This window comes from Heteronotia binoei, chromosome 21, assembly GCF_032191835.1.
Source record: "Heteronotia binoei isolate CCM8104 ecotype False Entrance Well chromosome 21, APGP_CSIRO_Hbin_v1, whole genome shotgun sequence".
Taxonomy (NCBI): Eukaryota; Metazoa; Chordata; class Lepidosauria; order Squamata; family Gekkonidae; genus Heteronotia; species Heteronotia binoei.
This window is the reverse complement of record NC_083243.1, coordinates 140,518,136-140,540,548: the sequence shown is the minus strand read 5'-3', so window position 1 is coordinate 140,540,548 and position 22,413 is coordinate 140,518,136. Positions and strand designations below refer to the sequence as shown.

Genomic DNA, 22,413 nt, shown 5'->3' with positions numbered 1-22,413 from the left:
TCAACCTATATTGCTGAAGTAAAATAGAACACCATGTTTTTGTAACATGCATTTCTTTTGTTTCCTTCCAATGTTTTCTAAAGAGGAAAATGAAGTCCGAACAATGATTGATCCCAATTCAAGAAATGATCCAAAACTTCAGGAGCTGATGAAGGTAAGTATGAAAGGACTTTCAGACTCTTTTGTAACAAAGTATAATAATATAATTTTTCATTCTGCTATTTCAGGTTTGAACTTTAGGGACCAAAAGTAAGCAATATAAGGCCAATGGGCAGGATATAGACCCCTTCTCAAACCCCTCAAAGCATAAATCCCTCCAAATGCATAAATCTTTGGAAATATTTTGAACGATAGCTCATTGGTTCATTTGAGATAAATTGATTTGACAATTCCTGTTCTAGCTTTGATTAAGCCTTGCCTAGTTCCCCACACATCTTAATTTCCAGCTAGGTTCTTCAGTATCGAGGGGGTGGTATCTTACATGTTCTGCTTCCTCACATGATTAAGGAACACTTCAGTTGTTTATGTTGTGGCAATTTGTTTTTGCTATATGAGATAGTCATCTGCTAAATCATAACTAATTAAGTTGTTGGCATGGCATCACTGCTGTAGCAATTCACCATGGTCAGTATTGGTGGGGAGAAAGCTTTGCATGCTGGCATAATAATCTTATGGTGTTTTTGAGTGGTTATCAGTTTGTCTGAATCTACTGTTACCATCTTTGAAATATAAAGAAAAATCAGATAAAATAAACATTGCATATATCATAAGGGGTTGTTTTTGCTTAATTTAATTTTTCTGCCAGTAATATAATTAGAATTTAATCAAGCCTAATTCCTGGAAGCATCATTATATTTATTTATTATTTAAAACATTTATATGATGCTTTTCCACCCAATTGAGTGTCCACAAGGTGGTGAACATTAAAACAATAAATCATTTTAGATATCAAAAATCATTTAAATCACCCACTCCAGTCAGTGTTCTTACCATGGCTTCCTGTACCAACCACTGTTTCTGGACAAGAGCAGCTCCTCATTGCAGAAGTCATATTCAGATGTTACTGGGTCATGTGATACATTGGCAAGATCTTTCCTGCCCAGAAACAACCACAGCTGCCTCACCAGTCAAAGCTGGTGAAATGTTTCCCTGGCCACTGCTGCTATCTGCTTAAGTCCAGTGGCATCCCAAGCTACAAACCTGCTCTTTTAGAGGGAGTACAGCCTCATCCCATGCAAGAGATATCCCAGTTCCAGAATCTGACCTTCCTCACACAAATATTGCCTCCATTTTAGCATGTTAGTCACCATCCATCTCACAACTGCCTCCAGACTCTTTTTAATGGTTTCCATAGCCTCCCTGAGATCTGCTGGAAGTGCAAGATAATAACTGTCATCTGCATTTTGATTGCAACTCTGCTGAAATCTCCAAATGACCTCCCTCAGTGGCTTCACATAGATGTTAAAAAGCAAGAAGAAAAGATGTAATCTTGTGGAACCCCAGAGACTAAGGAACTGAGCAGTAGTCCCTCAGCACTGTGCTCTGAGACTTACCTTCAAGGTAGAACTGAAACAAACAAACAAAACAGTGCTTCCAGCCTCAACCCCAGAAGATCATCTAGAAGGATACCATGATAGATGGTATTAAAATCCATTGACAGGTCTAGGATAATTAACAGAGTTGCACTCCCCCTGTTCATCTCCCAGTGTAGGTTATCAACCAGGGTGACCAAGGCTATTTCAGTCCCATAACCAGGCCTAAAACCAGACTGAAGTAGTAAAAGAAGTTATTGGATTTATATCTCACCCTATACTCTGAGTCTCAGAGTGGTCACAATCTCCTTTACCTTCCCCCCCGCCCACACACACACATCAAACACCCTGTGAGGTAGGTGGGGCTGAGAGAGCTCTTGCAGCAGCTGCCCTACTAGAGCTATGGCTGATCCAAGGCCATTCCAGCAGCTGCAAGTGGAGGAGTAAGTAATCAAACCTGGTTCTCCCAGATAAGAGTCCGCACACTTAACTACTACACCAAACAATCTGTATCATTCAGAAATCCTTAAAGCTATTCTGCCACCTTTTCCAAGAATGGTACATTTGAAACTGCTGACAGTTATTCAGCTCTCCTGAATCCAGAGTAGGTATCTTTAGGATGCACAAGTAGGTGTTTGGTTCCAAAAATTATGTCCACACCCTCAGACTGAAAAAGCTTAAAGTTACCCCACACAACTGGACAAGTCAACACCTTGGGCGTTTTCGCACTCACCTTCAAGTGGTGCGACCACCCTCCTCACGCCGGCGGATCTGCAGGGATTTCGCACCAGAAGCGCCGGCGCACCCAAAAGAGCCGGCGACTTCCGTCGCGAAACCAGCTCAAACGTTTTCCTGCTTCTTGGCGGTTTCCGTTTGAGCTGGTTTCGCGACGGACGTCGCCGGCTCTTTTGGGTGCGCCGGCGCTTCTGGTGCGAAATCCCTGCAGATCCGCCGGCGTGAGGAGGGTGGTCGCACCACTTGAAGGTCAGTGCGAAAACGCCCCTTGAGACCATTTCTAGTATGTCTGTAGACATGTGTATCCTTCAAGATGTTACTGTTCATGGATGTCATATATAGTGGACATTTCAAAGCACCTCTATATAGTATCAATTGAGCCTTTGATTTAGCTCACAATTAATTGTGCTTAAGGCCTGCTGAGTGCACTTAGAGTTAAGTGCTTTTAGCAGTGCTCTGGATTATAGTTATTACATTTTAGTCCTTCATCTCTGCAGGTAACTGGTATGTCTCCTTCCAGGTAGCTGCAAACCTTTCTTAAAGCATTAGTGAGTTGCATTCATTAAGTAAGCGAGAGAATAATAGCAACCTACCCCTAGTATAATTTGGGGATGAATAGCATGCCTTAAGGTAAAACATTTTCTCTTTATGTAATATGCACTCAATGCTGCATTCTTACATGTTAATCTATGTAGTGTGTGTTTCCTCTAATATTATTCTGATTTTATATCTATAGCTTTTTATTCATTGTACCTTTGGTGATCTGCTTTCTATTTACCATTATATCCAACAGCCTTTGTGTTTATGTATGCTAATTTTTTGTCTCTTGCACAGGTATTAATTGACTGGATTAATGATGTGTTGGTAGGAGAGCGCATCATTGTGAAAGACTTGGCTGAGGACCTGTATGATGGCCAAGTATTGCAAAAACTCTTTGGTAAGAAATACACACACAGCTGGAGATGAGGAACATTTGTTTGTCATTCAGACAGGCACCGGTTATTAGTTTATATTCCATACGACTTCATACTGTTCCTAAGCTAGACAATTTTTTCCTGTTTATTATGTAAGATGGTAGTGGTGAGGTGAATAGACTAAAATATTGTTTGTTTATCCTGTAATTTGAAGGTGTTGTTTTCTCTGTTGTTCCTTTTGTTTTGTCTGCTGGATACCTCTCAGTAGTATTATAGCCCATTTCAACTCCATGGTATGGCAGTAATTTAAAATATCTGGTCTTATCCATCCATTTAATACTGATGCCTGGTAGTAAAGAAATAAATCTGAGACTTCAGAACTCCACTTTTAACAATTAGCTTGTGGGCTCCTTGCTTTTCACAGATTCTTGCAACAGCTTTTCCCATGTTTGTATTGCACTCCTATTTGTGCATACTAAAACCTTGAAAGGTTTATGAAGCTGATTATTTTGTATTACGATGCATTATTATTGAGGATATTTATTTATTTCATATTATTTATGTAATTTATAGTCCACCTTTCTCACAGGGACTCAAGGTAGATTACACATAGTGAGTCAGTATTGTCAACAAAACGGGACATGCAGTAAACCAATGCATTAGGATATTTGAAGTCTGAAACCACCAGAAAGAAACTGAAGCATAGCATAACTATTCACATGCCACATCAAGCAGTACAGAAATCACATAATAGGATCCTAATTACAATAGTATTCACAGAACCAACTCTTATCTGGAAAAAACGGGTTTGGTTCCCCACTCCTCCACTTACAGGTCCTGGAATGACCTTGGATTAGCCATAGCTTTCATAGGAGTTGTCCTTGAAAGGGCAGCTGCCATAAGAGCTCTCTCATCCCCACCCACCTCACAGGGTGTCTGTTGGGGCGGGGGGGGGGGAGGTAAAGGAGATAGTGATCACTCTGAGACTCTGAGATACGGAGTATAAGGCGCGATATAAATCCAATATCATCATCTTCTTCTTCTTCATAGACCACCAGTCCCAACCATTTATTCAAGCAAGTTTGTCAATATTTTGTATGATGCAACCCAATTACCTTTGCAGAAAAGCATTCCGGAATACAGTTTTGGTGAAAAGCCATGAGAATGGGTGCTTTCCTGACCTCCTCAGGCAATCGATTCCACAAGGCAGCAGTCATAATGGACAAAGCTTGTGTATGGGCAGTTGTTGGTTTTGCCCACTTGCAAGTTGGCACCTGCAGAATCCCCTGCTGACACAAGCAGAGTTGTCATGGCGAAGCATAGGGAAAGAGGCTGCCCCTCAAATAAGAGAGGTCAAGACCATGAAGGGCTTGCTATGTGATAGCCAATACCTTAAACTAAGCTCAGTAACATCTGGATTTAAGATTCTCGTTCTGGAAAACAATACCCTTTACATAATTGAACCATTTAGGTTATTAATGATAATTATTTAGATAACTAAAATGCTCCAGGTGGTATAATATGTAAAATTGCTGTGGTTTTGTTATACATTGAATTCATAAATAGAACAGCTTATTTGATATCTTTATGCTTCTCTAAGAGAACAGAGGTTTGTCCTGGAAAACTAAATGGCTGTACCTAGAGAAGATGAAAAACTACTGTAGTTAATCTAACACTTCAGGCTGGTTATCTATAGAAAATCCATTGTGGTATGCGGAACAGAATGTCTTCATGTTGCACTTGATACATGGAACTGAGGTACAGGTGCTGCTTTTTTCTCCCATTATCACTTCAGAGAAGCTTGAGAGTGAGAAACTCAATGTTGCTGAAGTCACACAGTCAGAAATAGCTCAGAAACAGAAGCTGCAGACAGTACTTGAAAAGATCAATGAAACCCTTAAACTTCCTCCAAGGAGCATCAAGTGGAATGTTGACTGTGAGTTGTGTATTTTACAGTGGGATTTTCACTTACAAATAATGTGGAAAGTTATCTTTTTGTAGTTTGTAAAATCTATTACATTATGGAAAATATTGAATATAAATTAGTTGAAGGAGATTCAACAAATACATCTTCATGTTTTGCTCAGGTATTCATTCCTGTATACAAATAGAATTATCATTTTGTGTGTGCCAGTGTATAGGTAATTGTATAAATGTGACAGCTCAGCAGTTACTGCTGTTGCCTGTGTACACGATAATTTATTGGATTCCTGTATGCACATTCTGAGAATTTTCCCCTCAAGTATTGGTGATGTGTTTCTGCTTCATCTCCGTATGAGACTTAGAGGAACTATAGATATGAAAAAGATATGTTATTATGGTAAATAAATCATTTATTTCCCATTTTTTCTATAGAGACCTGTGGGCTGTGTATTTGTTTTTCTATAATAACACTGGAAAATAATGTACAGTGCCATCCTAAACATAGTTACACCTTTCTGAACCCACTGAAGTGAATGTTTTGGATTGAACTATTAAGCTGAGAGATCATGATTTGCCCAGTTCCTCCTAGGTAACTTCTTAGTTGAGAGGGGAGTGGAGTCCAGGGTTCATCTTTGTGTCTTATGTGCTTCAGAGCAGGCCTGCCATGGAAGCGTTTTCTACAAGCTTCTAGAATTTACAGCTGAGTACTCCCCATCCCCCTCCACACAGCAAAGCTTCAAGTTTCATTCCCAACCAAAGGATCACGTGACAAGGGGCAGAGGCACCACTCTTCCCTCTGGCCTTTTTCTGCCGCCATGGAGAGAGTGCACAGCTATATAAAACACAGGAAAATGCACTCCTCATACAATTCAGTATCTTATATCACAGTGAACTTTAAAAGTTTTGTACAACAGTAAATATAAAGCTATATGCAATTATTCCATTAATGCAAAACATTCAAATCCTATGTCTCCAGCAGTAGCAAAGTACTGGTAAGTTACTCAGTCCACATCTTATTAAACAAGTTCACTCTACAAAACAAAAGTCCTTCAAACAGATTGCTTAAGGCGTTATTTAACAAGACAAAAAACTCTGGAAGACAATGAAACTCTTAGAAAGACACTGAAGTCTCTTGCTCCTGGGCTTCCTTGCACTGTTTTAACACAGAAGCCCATTTTTGCTATTGTTTGCCATAGAGAGAGGGCATATTACAGCTTCGCAAAGATTTCTTTTACGGCATTGTATATTTTTCCTACCAGTTTCTAATCATAATAATTCAGATGGCACTTTTAAAGAAATTCCACAATTTCAGCACAGAAAGGCACAAATGATGAATATGACCAGTGCCTCATTTGCTTTGGGGAAGGGCACAGTATCGCTTCTTGTCAGGTATGTAGCCTCTTTACCCTCAAAGCAGCTTATGGGAGCAGTCAATTGGGGTTCACAAAATGGTGAATTCCCCTCAAAAAAGGGGTCCAACCTGACATTGAAAACACCTATCCAGGACCCAACACAACACCAACATTCCCTTTCCCCTTATGGTTGATGGCAGATTTTCTCAACATTTCCACAATATCAGAATGGCTCACCTCACCATCCGTTCCTGCTCCTCCACCGTGTGGTGTTGAAACTGAAGACAATTCCATGTGTATATCAATAGCTCCCTTCTGGCCCAGGAAGATATGGTTTCCAACTTTGTGATCTCAGTTACGATAATATATAAACCTTTTAACCCATGGTTTCATGTGATCGTTATTATCTTATAAAATGGCATTCTTAGTTGCAATATCAACATGCAGAGTGGGTGAGATTAGAGTACTCAAGTTCAACCTACCATTTACTAGATTCCACAAAGATAAAGTAGTTTAGATGTCCAGTCTCGACTTTACTTCCAAAGTGGTTTCCAAATTTCACTTGCCTCAAGACCTAATCCTACCAGTCTTCTTCCCTGAACCTTAATCCCCCGCAGAGCAAGCAATGCACACATTAGATGTGAGGAGAGCATTGTTGTTTTATTTAGGTCGCATCTCAACATTCAGGAAAGATAACACACTCTTTATTTGCTTTAAAGACCCAAGCAAGGGGAAAGCAGTATCATCACAAACCCTGTCTAAATGGGTGACAACTGCAATTCTCATACACTAGAGCAAGTTTGGAATGCCTATTTCCCCTAAAAACACATTCAACAAGGGCTCAAACTTCCTCAGCAGCCTTTTGATGCAACCACAACATCAGGGTGATCTGCAGAGCAGTGGCTTGCTCTCTCCATTGACATTCATCAAACACTACTCTATTAATGTAGATTCCAGGAAAGAAAAGCAGTTTCATTAATCAGCCCACACCCACCTCCATGGTAAGTGAGCTTTTTAATCTCCCATGTGGAACTGCACAGAAGACACAAAGATGAAAACATGGTTGTACTTACCTGTAACTGATGTTCATCTAGTGTCTTCTGTGCAGGCACACATCCCTTCCTCCTTCCCCACTATGGGATATACACTTTAATCTCCATGGTGGATGAAAGAGGACTGAGGAAGGAATGTTCCCTCCACCCTTTGTCACTTGATCATTTGGGCAGGAAAGTAGCTTTAAGCTCTGTTGTGCCACGGGAGAGGGGGAGCACTCAGCTGTAGATTCTAAAACCTTGTAGAAAACTCTTCTGTGGCAGGCCTGCTCTGAAGCAGTCCCATGTGTGCTTGCATAGAACACACTCAATGAACATCAGTTACAGTTAAGTGCAACCATGTTTTCTTTGGTCCAAGTCCAACCCTCTACTCCACTGCAGTCCGATTCAGTTGAAGTGAATACTGAAATTAATTAATTGAAGCATGTTGGATTACATATGTGTGTAATATAAAGTCCTTCCTGAGTATGTAGACTTTTTGCAATATGAAATAAGTATTCATGCAAATAGGTTATATCAGGGGTGTCAAACTCCCGACCTGCAGGCTGGATGCAGCCGCCCGAGGCTTTGATCAGGCCCACAGGACTCTTTTCTCCCCCTTCCCCCCCTCCCGTCCTTACCCTTTGAAGCTCCCAGGCTCTTCGAAGCTACCAGGCTGAGATTCATTCAGTTTCCGCCTGGGAGCTTCAAAGGCTCTTTGAAGCACCCTTTGAAGCTTGCAGGCTGAGTCCCAGGTTCTTCCTGCCTTTCTTTGTTGGCTGCTGCAAGGAAAACGTGGGGTGGATTTTAAGATCCATTCTACATTTTCCTTGCAGCTTTGTCTGCACTCTGCAATGGTTTCAAATGGAGTGGAAATGGTCACATTTTCAGCTTTCCTATAGCTATCTGAAACTCATGCTTCCTGGAGTTGTGTCCTTGCAAACAAGGGTTGATGCTTTCAGCCAGCTTATCTCTCCTGAATGGACTTAACCTAGTGTACTCTAATGTGGGAACCCACAGCCAAAGGGGGATATTATACTGGAAAGGCTTTGCCAATCTGAGTAGACTGGTGAGGAGACGTTTACAATGCCATTTCATTGTTTCCACAGTCAGAGCCTTGTGCTTTTTCTTGATGTTTTATTTTAAAAATTGCATTGCCAAATTCCACTAGTCCCCCACCTTTCCAACTTAAACCATTGGAAGAGTTTTAAGCATGTTTGTATTTTAAGTTTTAAAAAATATCTTTTATTGGGTTTGTCTGTGTCCATTATAAAGTTTATATCTCCACTACCTGACATATTTTATGACACTCATGGCCTGGCCCTACAAAGTCCCATTTGTGTCAGATCCGGCCCTCCTAAGAAATGAGTTTGACACCTCTGCGTTATATTATGTAATATTTTTGCAAAAAGCAATTTTGTTTCAAATTTGTAATTTAGGATACATTGTGTGGTAGTTGCAGAGGGAACTCTGCATTAACAAAAAAGTCTCCTTGATACTTTAGCCCAGGGGTGGCCAAACTTGTTTAACATGTCAGATGTATGAGAACCACAAGCTAGCAATGTTAGCTGTTTGAGAGCTGCAAGACAGGAAGGTAGAAAGCAACTTTAACTTTAAATGCATTCTCCAAGCCACAGGCTAGCTTGGCTTGGAGAAACAATTTAAAGAGACAAATGGCTTCTCCAAGCTGGCTGATGGGAGAGTCAGGGCTTCAAGAGCCACACAATATGTGCAAAAGAGCCACATGTGGCTCCCAAGCCTCAGTTTGGCCACTCCTGCTTTAGCGATTTTGGTAGGGTTACCACTTATTTGGTTGTGGAGGAGCACTGCTTCCTGTCCCCTACCATTGCTCAGAGAAGAGATGTGATGGGAGAAACTGGTGGGGAGAAATGATGTCCGTCAACACTTGGACTTCACTTTCTGTTTCAGAACAGGAAGTAATGTTATGATACTAGGAATTTTCAGATCTCTGTGGTAGAGATTTTTGAAATTCCTAGAGGATCATGATGTCACCTCCAGTTCCAAAACAGGAAGCAATATCATGACATTCTAGAGATTTCAAAAATCTTTGGTGTTTACCACAGAGATTTGAAAATTCCTAGTCTATTGTGACATCACTTTTTGTTCTAGAAGTGACCCAGAATGTATCTATTCCTGCCCCCCCTCCCCCGGAATGCTCCCAGGCAACATGGGAGCTCCGGGCAACTGAATGCTCACAACCCTTGGCAACCTTACACATTGGTAGTGCAATAATTCACGGGCTTCCTAAAACCTGAAATAAAAAGATAAATAAAATATTATAGGTGTTTTGGAACAATATCTGTAGATTCAGTAGTTACACAGTAACCAAAATAGATTAGAATAAGAAAAAAGCTAGATGCAAATCATTTTCTTTGAAGCTAGGAGCTTGATATTGGATTAAAGATTTCCTACAGTATGTCTTTTGATACTTTGCAGTCTTGTTAGTGTTAACTAAGCATTGGAAACCTGCTGTGAATAAGCTTACAACAACAAGAACTCTTAACAAGTTCATGAGGAATGTTTGAGTCTCTCAGTTTAGTAAGTTATTGCTCAAGAGTACAGGCTAAATGGACTCATTCGTCTTCCTGCAGACATCATGACACTTAAAAATGAATTAAGTGAATGTTATTAATAGAAAAATATCCTTCTGATAGTTCATAAATCGACACTAGGATAGTGAGTATAACGGAATGGCACAGAGTGTGAATAGACAGCACTTAATACTACTGCGTAGTAAAATCTGCCTTTTGATTCAACCTTAGATTTCCATCTTTCATGCCAATGTAATCCAAGCAAGCAGAAAACCTAACCCGAGGCATATTGTTGATTGAATTGTTTTCATAGCACAAGTTGATTTATGTCAGGAAGGAGAAACAGTTAAAAGGAAAATGCATACTCTTTCAGCAATCTCCAGTGTGCACAGATAGCAAAGAATAAAATATTCTATAAAGTCAAGGATGGGAAGACTGCATGCAAAAATGAATATTGGTTTTAGTTATGTAATCTGAGTTTTGAATTTGTTTCAGCTGTCCATGCTAAGAGTCTAGTTGCAATACTGCATCTTTTGGTTGCATTGTCACAATATTTCCGTGCTCCAATCAGACTGCCGGATCATGTTTCCATTCAAGTTGTTGTGGTCCAGGTATGAAAGATGAAATTCATTACTCTTTAGCATTTCTCTGCTTTTTTTAAAAAATAGAAAAGCTGTATGTCAGAAAAGGAAGTGAGGTGAAGGGGTTGGACTGATTTGGACTTAGCCCTGTATTGCCCAATTTCATAAGATCTCAGGAGTGCCTTATCTGGATAGCCCAGGCAAGCCTGATCTCATCAGATCTTGGAAGCTAAGCAGGGTCAACTGTGGTTAGTATGTGGATGGGACACTTCCTTAAAATATGTAGTTGAGAGAACAGGGTAGGCTTTATTCAGCCTCCTCTGATTATTGTCCAGTAGGGGTCAGTTACCAGAAGTCAATATGACTTCCAAGTGCTGCATTCTTATATTGCATTTTTGTTAGTGCTCACACTTAGAGATATGTTTATACTTCTCATATATTTACAGCACTGATATGAGAAAACCAAACTGTTACATATACAGTAGTTTTTCTCTGAAGTCAGTGCAGAACCATTCTAGATTTTTAATGGAATCTTACTTTGAAAACCCTGCAGGGTTGCCATAAAGTTGGCTGTGACTTGACAGCACTTCCCACCACTACAGAGGGGAAAGGGTTATTTCCATTATGCCAGGTCGGTCTCTCTCTCTCCCCTCCTCCTCTCCCCGCTCCCCCAGAAAAAGCTGTGCTCATAAGGAGGCAACTGTCTTCCCTGTGACAACTTTTTCCCAACATCTGGCAAGATGGGGGGTGCTTTCTGAACCCCCACTTAGGAGAAAAAGCTAACAAGTTAATCATTGTGTGTATTCTGACTGACATTTCTTCAATAATAGATCCAGGTGGGCAGCCGTGTTGGTCTGAAGCAGCTGAACAAAGCAGGAGTCAAGTTTCACCTTGAAGACCAACCAAGTTTTATTTAGAACGTAAGCCTTCGTGTGCTCTCTAAACACACTTCATCTCTCTCGTCTGATGAAGTGTGCTTAGAGAGCACACGAAAGCTTACGTTCTAAATAAAACTTGGTTGGTCTTTAAAGTGAAATTTGACTCCTGCTTTGTTCAATGTCTTCAATAAATCAAAGGAACCATAATTTTCTAATGTCATAGCATGATAGATGGTGATATTAGCACATTTAAATTAATATTGAATACTAGTATAGATGTAAAATTAATGTTCATATTTCTGGTGCACTGCCTCTTCCAGTTTTAAATATTTAGATGATGCTTTGTGCTGAATAAACAATTATTTTCATTTTAACACAAGTTTAATACACAGTTGGACATTATAATCTATTCTGGTCACAGATTTATACTCTTCCCTAAGTTTGGGGAATGTTTGCCAGTCACCTTACAATATTGAGGCTTGTTCCTTAAACTTTTGACCTTTATTCTTTTCATTTAAAAAAAAATAAAGTTGGACCTTGTTGATTCTGATTCTTGCTGCATTTTGTGTTGTTCATTTCCAGTTTACTTTTCTTTCCCCTACCTCCAGCTGCTGCTGCTTTTCTCTTTCTTTCCTGCCTATGTGTTTGAGCCCTTCATTGTTCTATTTATATTATTTAGCTGGCCCTGTGCTATATTGCCAAACAAATACAGCTTTCCTCGGCTTCTTTGAACTATGCATGAGTGGAAATATGTTGGTAAGATATAAAGACCAGGAAACTTTGGGTAGATGTGGTTGAAGTCAAATATTTAACTTCCAACCGGTTAAGATTCCATTGAAAATTTAGAATGGTTCTTCACTGACTTCAGAGAAAAAAGTACTGTAAACTAAACAGTTTGGTTTTCTCATATCAGCGTGGTAAATATATGAGAAGTACAAGTTTATCTCTAAATGTGAGCACTAACAAAAATGCAACATAAAAATGTAGCACTCAGGCCCTAAGGAAAAATGCTAATTTGTAACCACTTAGAATTCCAATTGTGTATTCCATATTCAAATAACACTTCTGTGGGGCTGAATTTGATTGTTTTTTTTTAGTAGTTACCAAATATCAGATAGACAAGTAGAACTACTTCGTTTGAGCAACACTAAAAACACATAGAACCTGGTTGCAGCCCTAATGCATGCCTTGATTGCCTCCAGATTATTTAGGGTTCCCAGCCTCCCGCTGCAGGCAGGGGTTCCCCCAGTTTTGGGCCCCCCAGCCCACAGGTAGGGGGGATTGAACATATGAAGAACGTATGAAGCTGCCTTATACTGAATCAGACCCTCAGTCCATCATAGTTAGTATTGTTGACTCAGACTGGCAGCAGCTCTCCAGGGTCTCAAGCTGAGGTTTTTCATGCCAACTTGCCTGGACCCTTTTTAGTTGGAGATGCCGGGGATTGAACCTTGGACCTTCTGCTTACCAAGCAGATACTCTACCACTGAGCCACCGTCCCTCCCCAATTCTCACCCTCAAAGAGCTCCATTGTGACCCCCCACTGGGAACCAGATAAGACCGGGAAACCCAAAGATTATTCCACCTTCAGATTCCATTTGAAGATATGGTTCTAATTCCTCTTTTTTTGTTCTGCCTTCTTTTTTCATTCACCCTCTGTTGCCAGTCTTTCTGCTACCTTAATTGGTTCATCTTCTTTAGAACATTAACATATCTGTGAAAGAAAATTTTTGCATTAAGAAACTGGTGCAATACCTGTTGAACATAGGTTGAATTGGCCTTGTTTTGTAGGAGGACTGCCATATTGGAAATAATGCAGATGCTAAATAGAAACAAGGGAGGAAAATTGAAAAGACACAATTTATGTGTTAGGCACCGCAGAGTGTTTGTTCCAGTTATTCTTTCATGTCAAACATGGTCTCTGAATAGGCCATCATCGAAGAATGCTTTTACATGGAGACTGTTTGCAAGTGGATTTTGCTATTTTTACACTGTAAAAATCCAGTTGCAAAGCACATTATTTAGTGTGTGTGAATGCACCCAGATTATTTAAAAAATATGTCATATTTCATTCTGCATAGATCAGTTTAGATTTTTCTGTCACAGATTGCAGATACAGGTCATAAGGCTCCGTAATCATTGTATCAGCATGCTGCATTTCATCTAGTCTCATTACGCTGGAGAGGCGTCTAGCCAAAGCCTTTTGAACTATCCAGAAGTAGAAGCAATGTAACTCAGTCCAAAGTCTTTGATGTCCATGTCTCTTATGTAGTTACATTTGCAGCTAATTTTCACAATTTGAAGTATATAATTTATTTATTTAGAAAATTTATATGCCTCCTCTGCAGAGACTGCTGGAAGCAGCTAACAACTAAAACAATGTAAACAAAACTAAACATGCCATTGAAAACAAGCCAGAACATTAAACATAGCATGCAATAAACTGTGAACAGCCTAAAATAGTATTCATACAACAATCCTTCAGGCTACAAGCAGCCCATAAATGGAAAAAATGGAACCTACAAATAAACAAATATCTCTTTTTCAGAAACGTGATGGCATCCTTCAGTCCCGACAAATACAAGAGGAAATTACTGGTAACACTGAGTATGTAGTCAGCATCACTGTTAACATCATCAAAATTCAACTGTTAGCCAGCATTAAATCTTAATTATTTGGTGTTCTAAGAGTCATTCATAGCTCAGCTTTGATAAAATGGTTCTAAATATACTTCACTAAAAGTTCTATGAACCCCTTGCAGGTGAAGGGTGTTACATTCAAGATTTTTGTTTCGGTTTTTATACAGTTTAGGGCACTTTTTTGCATAGCTTAAATTTCAGTTTGAACAATGATCTCCATCTAAAGAATATGAGTAATGTAATCCTTCCAAACCATTTTTAGTTTTAAGTGGAAAAAATGAAAGCAAGAATGTTTGAATCCTTCTATTTTTTCCTTCATTGGACTTGGCTGAGGGAAGTTTTGGTCTTACAGGCTCAGTTGGTTTAATTGAAGTCACTGGTCACTATATGCAGGTTTATATATGATGCCTATGTGCATGTTTACATTAGTTATTTATACAGTTTTGTTTCCACATATGAAAAGTCTATTAAATGACTGTGCAAGTGTATCTATAATAATAATAATAACTCTCCAGTGGCATGGCCAAATCCAGCACTACCATTGGATAATATCTACAGGAACAAATAATTGGCCCATCACAGCTCATTCAGAGTCTCTGCCGACCCATTGGCTGACTCCCCTACACCTTCCTACTTAGGCTCAGGAATATTGAACTGCCAAAAGCAGTCTTACCTCAGAGAGAGACACATCCCAGACCCTTCTCTGTGTTCTCTCTGTCAACAGGCCTCAGAAAGGGTCGCAGGTCTACTGCAGCCTCACAAAAGGCTTCCCCGCACTTGCAACCTGTGAAAGCCACAGAAATAGCCAGGGAGGCCAGGCCCCTGCTGGGAGTGTTTCCTTAGTCTTTTGGAGGCCATGGCTGCCACCTGGGAAATGCTAGCCAGAGGCTGTTGCTAGGCAACCCAGACTCCTTTTCTCAGTACAGGGAGGGGGCTCAGGTGAATAGAATGCCATAGAGTCCACCCTCCAAATTAGTTATTTCTTCCAGAATGGGGAGACAGATCTGTTGTCTAGAGTTCAGTTCAGGCTCCACTTGGGGGTTAACTACTGTATGCCTGGCTGCTTGCTACTGTTTAGCAGCCACCCCCCTATGGTAGCCACTGTAGCATAGGATTTGGGGCTTCAGAGCAGGGTCTGACAGACCCAAATTCTTGCTGTGGAAGCTGACTGGGTGATTTTGAACCACTCACAGACTCCAGCCTATCCCACCTCCCAGGGTTGTGAGAGGAGAATGATGTAAGCTGCTTTGGTCCCTCCCCGCTCCCACTATGGAGAAAGACTGTCCTTTTCCTGTGTAGAGGCTGCATGGAAAGGGGAAGGCAATGGAAAGCTGAAAATAAAGGGAAGGAGATAGGGGTGCCAACTCCAGGTTAGGAAATTGCTGGAGATTTAAGGGGTGGGGTTTGAGGAGGGGTGGTACCTAAGACAGGTACAATGCTATCTCCTCCTGGGGAACCACTGTTGCAGACTCCAGGTGAGGGCTGGAGATCAATCAGAATTACAACTGCTCTCCAGGTGGCAGAGATCAGCTCCCCTTGAGGTTGGTGGGGGGAGTGAATGCCTTCACTTGGGTGGGTGGGAAGACAGCAAGGGTGGAGGGGCACTCACCCAGAGCCTCTTTCTAAAGCCTGTTATATTTTTCTTCACAACAGGCCTTATTATTAGTATACATATAATTGCATTATTTATTTTTCTGCAGGGCATTGTCAGGACGCCATGGTAAGTCTCATTTGATTCTGAATGTTTTCCAGAGGTTTCCAAGGTGTACTTCAGTCAATTCTGCTGCGGCCGCTCTGTTTTTTCAAGATGAACCTAATTCAGATTCATATTTGTCTTGCTAAACATGTAAACATTAGCGCTAAAGTCTATAAGTGGAAGGCTCTGTGGAGGGTTCTTCAAATCCACTGGAAGGCACAGTGCCCTGCAGTTCTTTTTTGCTCCAGAGTAATGTATGTGAAGGACCTACTTTTGGCAAAATATAGGCAGTTTTAATTGCCAAAAGACACATGATGATTTAGATTGAGACCTTTGTATAAAATTGCTACTTCTTGCACAGACTTGCCTTCAGTATTTTGGATTTTTACCTACTATAGTAGTGCTACTGGAGTGCTACTGGAACCCACATTGGCTATGGAGGCCCAGAGGCCCAGATAGCAGCTTCTTGTTATGGTATATACAAAATTCTTCAAAATCCGAAACACAGTCTCTATAGTGCACCTCAGTAAAAGTGATTGTTCATGGCCACATCACAGTAATAGGGAATAAACACTACAGCACAGCTGAAGGAATCATCACATATATCCACTTGACAGATTATCTTCATGGAAGAATGACAGGGGTAATGTCTGTCCATTTATTCTCCTGGACCTCTTTGTGACATTCAATACCATTGTATCCTTCTGGAAGAGGTGGTTGAGTTGGCAGTGTGTGGTTTCAAGCCTTACTTGACTGGCTGATTCCAGAAAGTGGTGCTGGGAGACTGCTGCTTGGTTCCATAGCATTTATGCTGTGGGGTCCCACAGGTTTCCATCTTGTCCCTCATACTGTTTAACATTAAAATGAAACTGCTGGGAGAACATAAGAGAAGCCATGTTGGATCAGGCCAATGGCCCATCCAGTCCAACGCTCTGTCACACAGTGGCCAAAAAACCCCAAGTGCCATCAAGAGGTCCACCAGTGAGGCCAGAAGCCCTTCCACTGTGCCCCCCAAGCACAAGAATACAGAGCATCACTGCCCTAGACAGAGAGTTCCAACAATAAGCTGTGGCTAATAGCCACTGATGGACCTCTGCTCCATATGCTTATCTATTCCCCTCTTGAAGCTGTCTATGCTTGTAGCTGCCACCACCTCCTGTGGCAGTGAATTTCACATGTTAATCACTCTTTGGGTGAAGAAGTACTTCCTTTTATCAGTTCTAACCCGACTGCTCAGCAATTGCATTGAATGCCCACAAGTTCTTGTATTGTGAGAAAGGGAGAAAAGGACTTCTTTCTCTACCTTCTCTATCCCATGCATAATCTTGTAAACCTCTTTCATGTCACCCCGCAGTCGACGTTTCTCCAAGCTAAAGAGTCCCAAGCGTTTTAAGCTTTCTTCATAGGGAAAGTGTTCCAACCCTTTAAACATTCTAGTTGCCCTTTTCTGGACTTTTCCCAATGCTATATCTTTTTTTTGAGGTACAGTGACCAGACTTGTACACAGTACGCCAAATGAGGCCACACCATCAATTTATAGAGGGGCATTATGATACTGGCTGATTTGTTTGCAATTCCTTTCCTAATAATTCCCAGCATGGCGTTGGTCTTTTTTATTGCAGTCGCACACTGCCTTGACATTTTCAGTGAGTTATCTACCATGACCCCAAGATCGCTCTCTTGGTCAGTCTCTGCCAGTTCACACCCCATCAAGTTGTATTTATAGCTAGGATTTTTGGCCCAAATGTGCATTATTTTGCACTTGGCCACATTGAACCACATCGACGCCCACACACCCAGCCTCGACAGATTCCTTTGGAGTGCCTCACAATCTCTCTGGTTCTCACCACCCTGAACAATTTAGTGTCATCTGCAAACTTAGCCACTTCACTGCTTACTCCCAACTCCAAATCATTAATAAACAAGCTAAAGAGCATGGGACCCAATATTTATTTATTTATTTATTCTTCGTACTTAAATCCCGCCCTCCCCGCCGAAGCAGGCTCAGGGTGGCTAACAACAATTTAACATCAGACAGTAAAACCAATAAGCAAACAATTAAATTAATAATCCGTTATCAATTAAACAATGTAAAACAGTTTAAAAGTATTAAAACAATTTTTGATGCTAAAGTTGGTACAATACATTCAGCGATGTTGGGCATCTACATAGTTGGGCTGAAGGCCAGTCGAAATAGCGTTGTTTTGCAGGCCTTGTGGAACTGGGCAAGGTCCTGCAGGGCCCTTAACTCTTCTGGGAGTTGGTTCCACCAGTGGGGGGCCGCAATTGAGAAGGCTCTTTCTCTGGTAGCCTTCAGTCTCGCCTCCCACGACCTGGGGATTAACAGTAGATTCTGAGATCCAGATCTAAGTACCCTCTGGGGAACATGTGGGGAGAGACGGTCCCTAGGGAAGACAGGTCCTTGGCCATATAGGGCTTTAAAGGTAATAACCAGCATCTTGTAGCGAATCTGTAATACTATTGGCAGCCAGTGCAGTTTCCGCAGTCCTAGCTATATGTGTTCCCGTATAGAGATACCCAGTAACAGCCTGGCTGCCGCATTCTGCACCAGCTGCAGTTTTCGGATCCAGAACATGGGCAGCCCCATGTAGAGGGCATTGCAGTAGTCTAGTCTCGAGGTGACCATTGCGTGAATCACAATTGCTAAGTTGCTGTGCTCCAGGAAGGGGACCAACTGTTGTGCCCGCCTAAGGTGGAAAAAGGCAGATTTCGCAGTGGCTGCTATCTGGGCCTCCATAGCCAATGTGGGCTCCAGTAGCACCCCCAAGCTTCTGACTTTGGGCGCCGATATTAATGGTGCCCCATCAAAAGCTGGTAGAGGGATTTCCCTTCCCAGACCACCACAACTCAAACAAAGGACCTCTGTCTTCATCGAATTCAGCTTCAGACGACTCAGCCTGAGCCACCCTGCTATGGCTTGCAGCACCAGGACTAGATTTTCTGGGGCAGATGTAGGTTGGCCATCCATCAGCAGATAGAGCTGGGTGTCATCAGCGTACTGATGGCAACCCAGTCCAAATCTCTGGACAATCTGGGCAAGGGAGTGCATATAGATATTAAACAACATCAGGGAGAGCACTGCCCCCTGAGGCACCCCACAATTAAGCAGATGTCTCTGGAACAATTGTCCCCCGATCGCCCCCCTTTGTCCCTGACCAAGGAGAAAAGAGGAGAGCCATTGCAAGGCCAACCCCTGAATTCCCGTGTCGGTGAGGCGGTGAACCAGCAACTGATGGTCACCGCCAACAGGTCCAACAGCATCAGCACTGCCAACCCGCCTCGGTCCAGATGTCGCTGAAGATCATCCACTAAGGCGACCAGCACTGTCTCCGTCCCATGGCCTGGGCAAAAGCCAGACTGGTGTGGGTCTAGGACAGAAGCGTCCTCCAGAAAACTCTGTAACTGCAGTGCTACAGCCCTCTCAATGATTTTACCCTAAAAGGGTAAATTCGAGACCGGCCAATAGTGTGCCAATTTGGCGGGTCTAATATTGGTTTTTTCAAGCGGGGATAGACTATCGCCTCTTTGAGGGGCCTTGGAAAAAGCTCCTCAGAGAGGGATCTATTTACAATATCCCGCACAGGATATTGAAGCTCCATCCAGCACTCTTTAATCAGCCAGGATGGGCAAGGGTCCAAATCACATGTTGTTGTGCACACAGTAGAGAGGATTCTGTCAACTTCCTCCAAGCTGAGTGTTGTAAAACTGTCTAGAGCTGATCCGGAAAACAGGCACGGAGCCTCGAGCTCACATACTGTTTCAATTGTGGCGGGGAGGTCATGGCGGAGCGACGAGACTTTATCTGCGAAGAAAGTTGCAAAAGCCTCACAGCCAATATCCAATTCCCTACGATTTGGTCTGCCTTGCGACAGAGTTGTAAGAGTCCGAATGATACTAAATAATTGAGCCGGGTGCGAATTTGCAGATGCAATCTTGGCCGTAAAGTAAACTTTCTTTGTGGCTTTGACTGCCATCTCATAGGATTTCATATACTCTCTATAAGATGTTCTGGTCGCTTCATCGTGAGTACGCCATCACTGCCTCTCTAGCCATCTTGAGCCTCCGTTTCATCAACCGCAGATCTGTGTTGTACCACGGTGCCATCTTTGAACGGGGGCGCAGAGGGCGCCGGGGAGCGATCTCATCAATGGCCATGGTGAGCCGATTTTGCCAGAACTCGACCATGTCATCAAGCGAATCACCAGGGGGCCAGGGATCCCGCAGTTCCCTCTGAAACCATATTGGGTCCATCAGGTTCCGTGGACAAACTAAAATACGCTTGTTGCCTAAACAGGTTTGGGGTGGCACATCCACACGGGCCTTCAGGTGCTGATAGTTACCTTTAAAGCCCTAAACCACTTGAGGCCAGGGTACTTGAAGGATCTCCTCTTGTCATATTGTCCAGCCCATCAGTTACTATCTGTCTCACAAGCCCTGCTCTCTGTGCTCTACCTTCAGGGGCTAGATGGGTGACCACCAAGACAGGGTTTTTTCAGTAGTAGCACCTTAGATGTGGAATGCTCTTCCCCTTGAGGTTCCACTTGGCACCTGCTTTCAGGGCTGGATTAAGAATTAGCCAAAGTAGGTACTGGTCTATGGGCCCCCATGCCCTTAGGGGCCCCGGGCTGGCTTCCCCCCCACAAAAACATTTCTCCCTGCTTGCAGCCCTCCCAGCCTGCATGCACAGCCAGCAGCTGAACCGCTCTTTGCCCAACTTGCCTGATACGGCTGCTGGCATCATTTCCAAGTTTGCCTCTCTCTACTTCTCTCCCACAGGTTTGTTAAAGGGGCTTTTGAGAAGGTGTCTGCATGCTGCTGCAGGAGCCGTGGGCGGCAGGGCAGGTGCTCCAACTCTGAGATAATTTGCAAGCCCGCCCCCCCCTCCCCAAGATTTAGACTGTCTAGGGGCCTGCACAGGGTTTGATCTGGCACTGCCTGCTTTGTTTTCCTTTAGATGCTAGGCCAAACATTTCTGTTCACTTGGGCTTTTAAGTAAGAGGTTGATTTTTAGCACTATTTTGGTGTGAAAATATATTTTTAAGCTGTCTCTGATCTGTTTTTATAGTGTGTGTTTTTATACTGGGCTGAGTTATTTTCTCATGCTGAATTTCAATTCATATGTTTTAATGTTTTCTTTTTATCATTTTTATTTTGTAAGCTGTCTTAGGCAGTTTCCTGGAGGGTGGCATAAAAGTTTTCTGACTTTAAAAAATGTGCAATGAACTATGTCAGTATTATAGGACTGTTACCTAACAGGTTTTTTTCCCCTTTGTTTCAGAACGGGATGCTTTTGACACCCTATTTGATCATGCTCCAGACAAACTCAATGTAGTGAAAAAGGTTGTACTGCCTTTTTGATTTTAATGTAACATTAAATGACAGCATAAAATGACAGTAAAAACAACCAAAACAACAACTTTGAATTTTCGAAGGAATTTCATATGGATCTTTGACGGTGTTCATGATCTTGCCTAATGTTTATTTATTGTTGGTCCATATAAATACATTTAAAGATCTAGGATGGAAACAGATCAAGTTACTTTGATCTGCCTACCTGCCTGGTCTGCCGAAGACAGTAAAAGGGAGATGGTAAAAGACAGATGCTGTGACCTGTGCCTCCATTGAAAGTGAGGCATCCAGAGTCACTCCCAAGCTCTTCACCTGAGCCAGCACTAAGGACGTACCGTCCAGGGTTGGGAGCTGGATTCCTGATCCTAATCCCCCCCACCCATCCCAGCTACAGGATCTCCATTTTAGCTGGATTAAGCTTCAATCGACTTTGCCTCAACCATCCTGCCACAGTTTCTAAGGCCATGGTCAAGTGGCCTGGGATGCAGTCTGGGTGGCCATCCATCAACAGATAAAGCTGGGTGTTATCTGCATATTGATGACAACCCAGCCCATAACCTCTGGCAATCTGGGGAAGGGGGCATATGTAGATGTTAAACATCACTGGCAAAAAGAATAGCTCCCTGAGGTACACCGCATTCCAGTGGGCGCCACATGGAGGTCTGCTTGCCAAGCACCACCATTTGTCCCCGACCACGGAGAAAGGAGGAGAGCCACTTTAAGGCAATCCCCTGGTCTCCAGTGTTGGCAAGGCAGTGGGCCATTAGATTATTGTCGATCATGTCAAACAGTGCTGATAGATCTAAAAGTAACAGCAGCGCTGACCTGCCTTGAGCCAGATGCCTTCTAAGGTAATCTGTGAGGGTGACCAAGACCGTCTCCGTCCTGTGACCAGGGCAGAAGCCAGACTGGAAGGGATCAAGGACTGATGTCTCCTCCAGGAAAGCTCAGAACTGCTCTGCCACTGCTTTCTCAATTACCTTGCCCAGAAATGAAAAGTTTGAAACTGGGCGGTAATTGGCTAGCATCAGAGTATCCAAGGATGGTTTTTTTAAAAGCGGGCATACCACTGACTGTTTAAGCTTGGCTGGAAATACCCCAGGAGCTAGGGATAGATTGACAATATTCACCAAGGGACTCTGGATGCCATCCCCACACACTTTTACAAGCCAGGATGGACAGGGGTCCAGAGGACAAGTTGTCGGCTTCA

At 42.4% G+C, this 22,413-nt stretch overlaps 1 protein-coding gene across 2 annotated transcripts in view; it reads left to right on the top strand.

Annotated features, from left to right (window-relative positions):
• PARVA (parvin alpha) overlaps window positions 1-22,413 on the top strand; it is a 151,951-nt gene that overhangs the window by 105,355 nt on the left and 24,183 nt on the right. For both annotated transcript variants that reach the window (XM_060261860.1, XM_060261861.1), the window contains exons 3-9: window positions 84-154; window positions 3,102-3,204; window positions 4,977-5,117; window positions 10,535-10,650; window positions 14,047-14,105; window positions 15,838-15,857; window positions 21,133-21,194. In XM_060261860.1, coding sequence (XP_060117843.1) covers window positions 84-154; window positions 3,102-3,204; window positions 4,977-5,117; window positions 10,535-10,650; window positions 14,047-14,105; window positions 15,838-15,857; window positions 21,133-21,194 — 572 coding nt within the window. The remainder of the gene's footprint in view (window positions 1-83; window positions 155-3,101; window positions 3,205-4,976; window positions 5,118-10,534; window positions 10,651-14,046; window positions 14,106-15,837; window positions 15,858-21,132; window positions 21,195-22,413) is intronic.